At 22.5% G+C, this 9,016-nt stretch overlaps 2 protein-coding genes across 2 annotated transcripts; both read left to right on the top strand. All coding sequences in view use genetic code 6, as the record gives it.

Annotated features, from left to right (window-relative positions):
• Window positions 1-1,611: 1,611 nt before the first annotated feature.
• TTHERM_000759018 (hypothetical protein) lies at window positions 1,612-1,914 on the top strand (the record flags this gene model as incomplete). Its single annotated transcript, XM_012797846.1, has 1 exon — window positions 1,612-1,914. The coding sequence occupies one exon, from the start codon at window positions 1,612-1,614 to the stop codon at window positions 1,912-1,914; it is 303 nt and encodes a 100-aa protein (XP_012653300.1).
• Window positions 1,915-4,162: 2,248 nt separating this feature from the next.
• TTHERM_00758990 (cation channel family protein) lies at window positions 4,163-8,626 on the top strand (the record flags this gene model as incomplete). The annotated part of the gene is made up of 5 exons (XM_001016982.2): window positions 4,163-4,919; window positions 5,737-5,880; window positions 5,946-6,117; window positions 6,177-6,932; window positions 6,994-8,626. 5 exons carry the CDS (start codon window positions 4,163-4,165, stop codon window positions 8,624-8,626), a joined length of 3,462 nt encoding a protein of 1,153 aa, XP_001016982.2.
• Between the last annotated feature and the right edge of the window lie 390 nt (window positions 8,627-9,016).

The raw sequence follows: 9,016 nt of genomic DNA, 5'->3' as shown, positions 1-9,016 counted from the left end.
ATATAACAATAACTATGATATTGTTTAGTTGTGTTTTTGCTTATTCAATTAATAACATAGGTTTTATTTTATAGGAAATTGAAAAATCTTCGAAATAACTCAATGATGATATAGCTACTATCCAAAGGTTATTTATTTATTAGTTAATTAATTAATTACTAAAAATAAACATTTAATAAAAATTGTATTAATATAATTTAGATATCTTATAAGGAAGGATGTGAACATTTAACTCAAAAGTAGGGTGAGGCATTATTTATCATTTTTAGCGCAGGAGTAAAAAGATAGAGATAAATAATAAGAAGATAAAATTCTTTCAGTTCTTTCTAATAAACTTAGAGATGAAATTACACAATAAATAAACTCAAAAGTTTTAAATAACTACCTTATATTTAGCTCTAACTTTTCTAAATCAACTTTAAACAAATTAATTTTTATCATGAAGGAAATTTTAGTAAATCCTAATGAAGTCATAATTAATGAAGATGAATCTGATGATTCTTCAATTTATTTCATACAAAGCGGAATAATTGAGATCTATTTATAATAAATTTAAAAGAAAAATGGTAAAAATATAATAGTCACATTGACAAGTGGATAAGTATTTGGAGAGATTTCTTTCTTTTCTGGTCTTTAAAGGCAAGCTTCTGCTAGAAGTGTGAATTTATCTACCCTATACAAAATTAAAAGAGAAGAATTTATCGAAATATTAAAAGAAAACACAGAAGATTTTGAGAGATTTAAAATGATGCAAGACTAAATTATATTTTAAAAGGACACATCAATAACTCGTTCAGAATGCTACAATTGCAAGAATAGCTATCACTTAGCTAATTAGTGTCCAAGGACTCATAGATATTTTGATAAGCAGTTTATAGTTTTGAAATAAAATTTTTCAACATTCCAAGAAAGACTTTTCAAATAAAGAAGTAAACAGAAATTTGAATGTAATGCAAAGTAAGTAAGTTAAGTTTATTGAAAATACTTTTTTTTAAATTTAATTAATTTAAAAAAAAAGAATATAGAAGAAAAAAAATGTTGATATTATTGAATTGTTGAAGTAAAATCTTTCAAAGAACAACGAAGAAAATTTCTTAAATTTCCTTAACGATGAAAGTTTCCTAACTGATTTAAGTTAATCACAAAATGATGAAAGTAGTGAAGAGAATGATTAAGATGACGATGATTCATAAAGTTAATTAACTACGCAACTTCAAGAAAATGAAATCAGCTAAAGCTAAAGAGTTGGGTAAAAGAGTCCATTAGGATAGAAAATAGACAAATAAGTAAAGAGTATAAACAACATAAACTCAAACATAGCTTCTAATATAGATGATGTAGAGTTTAATAATACTATAGAAAATTAAATTCAGAGTTTGCATTCTAATTTCATATATGAAAATCAAGATTTACCTAAAGTTATCTCTAATGCAATTAACTCATAAGTTAAGGTAAAATCTTTTGAGGTAGCTGACTAAATTGATTTACAAAGTAACTATGAGTCAAATTAACTTAATTAAGACAAATAAAGATGTAATTCTGAGTCTAATAAGGTGAGTTAATAGAAGGATACTACTAATTCTGAAATGTCACAATTAATGTCAAACTAAGATGATGAAGGTTCATAAGTAGAAAACTCTAAGAAATTAGATAAATAAAAATTGTAATAGTAGAATATTAATACTTAGTTCTCTGAATATTTAAAGAACTAGATTAAATAGGGTCCTCATTATAGTAATTTAAATATACAAATTTAGAAGTAGCTCTCAAATTAATCGGTAGATGACCATTCTTCAAATCAAGCTTATGATAGTTAAATTTAAAAATGCAAGAAAAAAGAAAAGAGCAAGAGTAAGTAAAATATTAACAATCTATCAAGTCCTAAAAAGGATATTTCAAACAATAAAACCTTGATTCCTGATTTAAGTTAGAGAGAAATAAGATGTTCTATAGATTAGAATATATTACAAAATATCGCTTCTTTGACTTTGATGCCAGATAAAATAAATTCTCAATTATAAATTAAAAATTAATAGATAAATATTAATTAGGATAGAAACAATAAACTTTAGAATTCAGCTAGGTCTATTAAAGACAACTTTGATCAAAAATCTAACTAGTTAATCCATAATAAAGTTAGCTTTACAAATCTACCAAAAGATTAACAATAAAATAAATAAGAAAAAAAAAGCGAGAATAGAAATTCCTAAAATTAGAATGAAAATCTAATGGAGAGACTTTCAAAGTTGTTTTAAAATAGCTAGCTACCCCTTTTACTTTAGCTAACAAATGGTAAAAGTTTTTTGTAAGATCCTTCATTCACATAACAAACTTCAATGGATTATTTTGACAAAATTTATAATTTTAAGAAGTTTTATCCTGAAAATAACTTTGATAAGGTAATAGTAAACATAAAAAGTATTCAGCAATAGTACAAAAAACAAAAAAAGAAAAAATAAACTTAAAAAGAACGCCGTTAAAATATAGGTGTTGGATAAGTAAGATTTTCAGTTTTCTAAGGAAGATCTAATTTAATTATTGCTTAGGATTATGATATCAATTAGTATAAACCTACTTATCTATCATATGGAATTAAAATGTAAAATGGAATCAAGCATCCAATTAATAATATTTCGCAGACGAATTCATGAAATTTTATTTCTTCATTTTGAAAAATTTAAGACAAAACTTAAATTTTAATAATAAACTATGAATAATATCTTTAAATTTTTGTAAGTAATGTCTTTGTAATATAAATTAAAAAATTAAATTCAATTTTATATCAAATAAAAGAAAAAGTGTGGTCTAGATCAGCTTTTTAAGGACAAATTTTTATAAAATTTTTTACGAGCAAGAATATTATTTAAAATTTTAAATAGTTTTTGAAATATAAAAGAAAATAAAAATACACAGTATTTTCATTTCTATTATTTTTTAATACTTTTTTAATTATTAGTGTACTTATTTTTAAACAGTAATAGTTTTTATCTATTTTTTTATTAGAGTAAGGATTATAGTTTATGAAAGCCTCCTCATTAAATATGCCTTTATAATTCTTTTGTAAATAATTTCTTGCAACTATTTATTTAATTTTAAAAGAATTATTAAAAGTACTTTGATCATTAATTAACCTGCAACATAATTTTTTAAAAATTACAGCCATCATTATTAAAATTCTTCTATATTTATTATCTTTTTCTACCTTAATTCAGCATTCAATCAGTAGCATTTTAAAAAATAGGGTATCTATTTCGGTAAATGAATAAAATTGTAAGCATCATCAATCATAATCTACCAAGAATTTTATTCTAAATCTTCAATATCTATATATTTTTGTTTTAGGCTTTTTATAGTTGGATAATTCTTTCCTAGTCAAATTTAATTTATTGTATTTTATTTTCTATTTTATATCTATGCTATTCATCTTTTGATATTTCTAATTATTTGCTTTTATTATATTAATTAATTCCTCTTCCTTAAAGAAATCTATATGTTAATCTAAGGATTAATTTATTTTTTCATTAATCCCTTACATTTTCTCTTCCTGAAAATTATTTTTATCTTATTTTAAATCTTCTTAGGTTTCTTTGATTAAACTAATATTTTCATTTAATAAAAATGCAAAATAATTTTCAATGTAATAAACTTATTTACTTTTAGAATTAATGAACAAAATTAATTTACACAAAAAAGCTAATTTAAAATTAATAATTTATTATTTTTTTAGTATTTATTTATAAAAATTTGATTATTTGTTTCAAGTTAAGATCTTAAATAAAATTAATTATTAATTCATTATAAAAATTAAGCTAAATTGAATTCTTTAAATATTAAAAGAAAAATATTATTTTTAAATAATTTACATTAAACATAAATATTTGATTTTACATCATATTTTATTAACATACCTACACTTATAACTACATTATTTAATTAAACTTTGTACTATAAGAATATTTAGCTTTGGTTGAATCAACATTAGGTTCAATTAACGATTTTATTTTTTTTCAAAAATAGCTTTTAAAAAGTAAATATAATTATTGATTTATTTGTTTGTTAATTTGTTAACTCTACATAATAATTTAATTGTTATTTTATATAAGGTCATTTAGGAAACTAATAGATAACTTTGCTTTTATTTAATTTAGGTTAAGTAATAAAAATGATGGATCCTACTTAAGAAGCTGAAAAAAAATACAAATCGCAATTTTCTTCATAATTTTATAAGCAAGCATCAAAAGATGAAGGCAAATAATAAGAGTTAGATATCTAAGTAAATAGGAGTTGTTAAGGATAACTTTTTGAGTCATAACATTACTAACCTCAGAAGCTACACGAAGGAGACTTAGATGTATCATTTAAGAGCATATAAGGTGAAATAAATGATACTTTATAAAAATCAATAAACAAAGGGTTTAACAATAATAGCTCCTTGTTACAAAATTAGTAACCTTTGCTGCAATTTAGTACCAACAATAACTATTTAAACGAAAAATAGACAAACTTTTAGTATTAGTCTACTATTGATCATAAACATTACCAATAAGAATAAAACTAATTGAAATTATAGTAGAATATTCACTAGTTACAGAATAAATAAGAAGATATTTCAAACTTAAATTCTAATCTTAACAAGCAGGAAAAAGAAAGTAGCTGCAATTCAGAATAAAACAATTCAATTTTTTTGAATTCTCAAAATAACATACCAAAAAGCGAAATGAAAAGCCCTATTTCTTCTAAAAAAAACTTAAAATAGAATAATATCAAGCAAGCCAGTAAATTAGTCATCTAAGATGATATGATCTTTGAAAAGGATCTGAATAAGCTAAGCTCAAGAGTTAATACGATGGCAAAAAACTAAAATCTATTTTCAGAGAATTTAGTTTAATAAAAGTATAAGTAGAATTTTCAAAAAGCAAGTAATATAATAAGTAGACTTTTAAATAACTCAATGAACAAAATAATGAGAATAAGGCAAAAAGTTAAATAATTTGTTTAACATCTAAAAATAAGACACTTGAATAGAAAATTAGATAATTTAACTTAATAGGAATTCTTAATTATTAATGATTTATCTCATATTTATAATTAAAAAGTTAAAAGTGGTTAAAGTATTTACATATTTCGCTTTTTAAATAAAATATTTAAGCAATCTAGAAATGTAGCTATATTCATGCCAACAGACACTTTTAGAGTTATCTGGGATTTGGTTCAGGTTGCCTTCATCTACATATTTTTTTACTTCTATTCAATACTCATTTTTTTTGATTAGAATGATTCAAATACTAAATTTATTTAAAGCATTAGCTTTTATTCCTTCATCATGTTTTTACTCGATATATTAGTTAATTTAAATACTGCTTTTTTTGACAAAGATGTTATTATTACTTAGCGTAGGCTCATTGCAAAATAGTATTTTTTTTCATCGATATTTATCACAGATTTTGTAAGTATGTTTATACTAGGTTCTAAAATCATTTATTAAAATACTCTTATTAGTAATAATATAAATCAAAATTTATCTATATTTGGTTTAAATTTGCTTATTTTCATGAAAGCAAATGGAATTTCTCATAAAAAAAAGAGGTTTGATTATATCTTTACTCTAACAGAAAATCAAAAACATATTTCTAAGCTAATAAATTAATTAGCAAGCGTTATAACAGTGGCTCACATAGGTAAATAAATAATTAATTAGCTATTTGCAATTTATATTAAATTAACATTAAAATAAAGCTTCAATAGGATGGTATTTTGTAGGAATTTAAGAGTAAAATTACGACCAAAATAATTGGCTTGACAAGCTTAGCATTTCTTCATACCCGTATTACCAAAAATACATATATTCTATGTACTGGTCTATTACAACTATGACTACAGGTTTTAACTCATAAATTTTTTAAAATATAATAGTTTAAATTAATTTTAATTAATTAATTAATTAGTTGGATATGGAGATATTTCAGCAACAAATTGGATTGAAGCACTTTATATAACAATAACTATGATATTGTTTAGTTGTGTTTTTGCTTATTCAATTAATAACATAGGTTTTATTTTATAGGAAATTGAAAAATCCTCGAAATAACTCAATGATGATATAGCTACTATCCAAAGGTTATTGATTAAATTGCTGTGAATTAACATTTAATAAAAATTATATTTAAAAAATTAAGGTATCTTATTAGGAAAGATGTGAACATTTAACTCAAAAGTAGGGTGAGGCATTATTTATCATTTTTAGCGTAGGAGTAAAAAGATAGAGATAAATAATAAGAAGATAAGATTCTTTCAGTCCTTTCAAATAAACTTAGAGATGAAATTACACAAGAAATAAACTCAAAAATTTTAAATAACTACCTTGTATTTAGCTCAAACTTTTCTAAATCAACTTTAAATAAATTAATTTTTATCATGAAGGAAATTTTAGTAAATCCTAATGAAGTCATAATTAATGAAGATGAATCTGATGATTCTTCTATTTATTTTATACAAAGTGGAGTAATTGAGATCTATTTGCAATAAATTTAAAAGAAAAATACTATAAATGTAATAAACACATTGACAAATGGATAAGTATTTGGTGAGATTTCTTTCTTTTCTGGTCTTCAAAGGCAAGCTTCTGCTAGAAGTGTGAATTTATCTACTCTCTACAAAATTAATAGAGAAGAATTTATATAAATATTAAAATAAAACACAGAAGATTTTGAGCGATTTAAAATGATGCAGGACTAAATTATATTTTAAAAGGACACATCAATAACTCGTTCAGAATGCTACAACTGTAAGAATAGCTATCACATTGCTAATCAGTGCCCAAGAACTCATAGATATTTTGACAAGCAGTTTATAATTTTGAAATAAAATTTTTCAACATTCCAAGAAAGATTTTTCAAAAAAAGAATCAATTTAAAATTTAAATGTAATGCAAAGTAAGTTCTTTTTTGAAAATATTTTTTTTTTTTAATTTAATTGATTTTTTTGAAAAAAAAGAATTTAGAAGAAAAAAAACTTTGATATTATTTAGTTGTTAAAACAAAATCTTTAAAAGAGTAATGATGAAAATTACTTGAATTTCCTTCAAGATGAAAGTTTCATCACTGGTTTTAGTTAATCCCAGAATGATGAAAGTAGCAGTGACGATGATGATGAAAAAGATGACGACTCATAAAGTTAATTTACTGTGCAATTTTAAGAAAACGAAATTAGCTAAAAAGTTCTCTTGAAAGGATAACAAGGATAGAAAGTAGACAAACAAGTGAAGAGTATAAACCACATAAATTCAAACATAGTTTCTAATATAGATGATGCTGATCTTACTGCAACTTTAGAAAATTAAATTTAGAGTATACACTCTAATTTCATATATGAGAACCAAGATTTGCCTAAAGTTATTTCTAATGCAATCAACTCATAAGCTAGGATAACATCTTTTGAAGCAACTGATATTATTGATTTACAAAATAACTAAGAATCAAATTAATTTTATTAAAACAAATAAAGATGTAATTCAGAGTCCAATAGGGTGATTTACAAGAAGGATACAAATTCTGAAATATCATAATAAATCTCTAACTTAGATGAAGAAGGATCTAACTTAGAAAACTCTAAGAAATTTGATAAATAGAAATCTTAATAGTAGAACATTAATGCTCAGCTCTCTGGATATTTAAAGAGCTAGATGAAATCGGGACCTCATTATAGTAATTTAAATAAATAGATTTAGAAGTAGGTCTCAAATTAATCAGTAGATGATCATTCTTTAAATCTAGTTTAAGATAATTAGATTTAAAAAAGCAACAAAAAAGAAAAAAACAAGAGTAAGTAAATAGCTAACAACAATATATAGAGTGCTAAAAAGGATAATTCAAATAATAAAACTTTAATACCTAATTTAAGCTAAAAAGAGATAAGAAGTTCTATCGATTAGTATCTATTACAGAATATCGCCTCTATGACTTTGATGCCGGATAAAATAAATTCTCAAAGCTAAAGTAAAAATTACGAAATAAACATTAATTAATAAAACAGTAAAATTTAGAATTCAATCAAATCTCTTAAAGATAACTTTGATCAAAAATCTAATTAGTTAATACTTAATAAAGTTAGCTTTACAAATCTACCAAGAGATTAACAATAAAATAAACAAGAAAAAAAAAGCGAAAATAGAAATTCCTAAAATTAAAATGAAAATCTAATAATTGAGAGACTTTCAAAGTTGTTTTAAAATAGCTAGCTACCCCTTTTACTTTAGCTAACAAATGGAAAAAGCTTTTTGTAAGATCCTTAATACACATAACTAACTTCAATGGATTATTTTGACAAAATTTATAATTTTAAGAAGTTTTATCCAGAAAGTAATTTTGATAAGGTATTAGTAAAGCTAAAAGCTATTCAGTAATAGTAAAAAAGATAAAAAAAGAGAAAATAAACTTAAAAAGAACGCCGTTAAAATATAGGCTTTGGAGCATAAATAAGGTTATCAGTTTTCTAAGGAACAGCTAATTTAATTTTTGCCTAAGATTATGACATCAATTAGTATAAACCTACCTATCTATCGTATGGAACGAAAATGTAAAATGGAATCAAGCACCCACTTAATATTATTTCTCAGATGAATTTATGAAATTTTATTTATTCGATTTAATAAATTTAAGAATAAATTAAATTTTTTATAATAAACTTTTGAAAAATATGTTATAATATAAATAAAAAAATTTAATTAAATTTTATAATGTGAATTTAATATCTTCATTCTTTTTTATCAACTAAAAAGCAACCATTTTAAATTGGTAATTTTTTTTTTTTTGACTTAAGCATTTTAAGCTTTGCTTTGATGAGTATTAGTAAGATATTTTATAAGTAATTTATTAATTAAAAAATAATAAATAATAATAAGTTTTAGTTTTAAATTATATTATATTCGAATAACTTAAAAAGTTTGAAAAAACCTTTTAAAAATTTACTTTATTTAACCCAAATGAAAAATAATATAAAAACACATACTAATATAAAT

The sequence above is a fragment of the Tetrahymena thermophila genome (assembly GCF_000189635.1).
Source record: "Tetrahymena thermophila SB210 genomic scaffold scf_8254630, whole genome shotgun sequence".
In the NCBI taxonomy this organism is placed as follows: domain Eukaryota; phylum Ciliophora; class Oligohymenophorea; order Hymenostomatida; family Tetrahymenidae; genus Tetrahymena; species Tetrahymena thermophila.
Note: the sequence above shows the minus strand (reverse complement) of the source record. Positions and strands in the feature narration are given on the sequence as shown.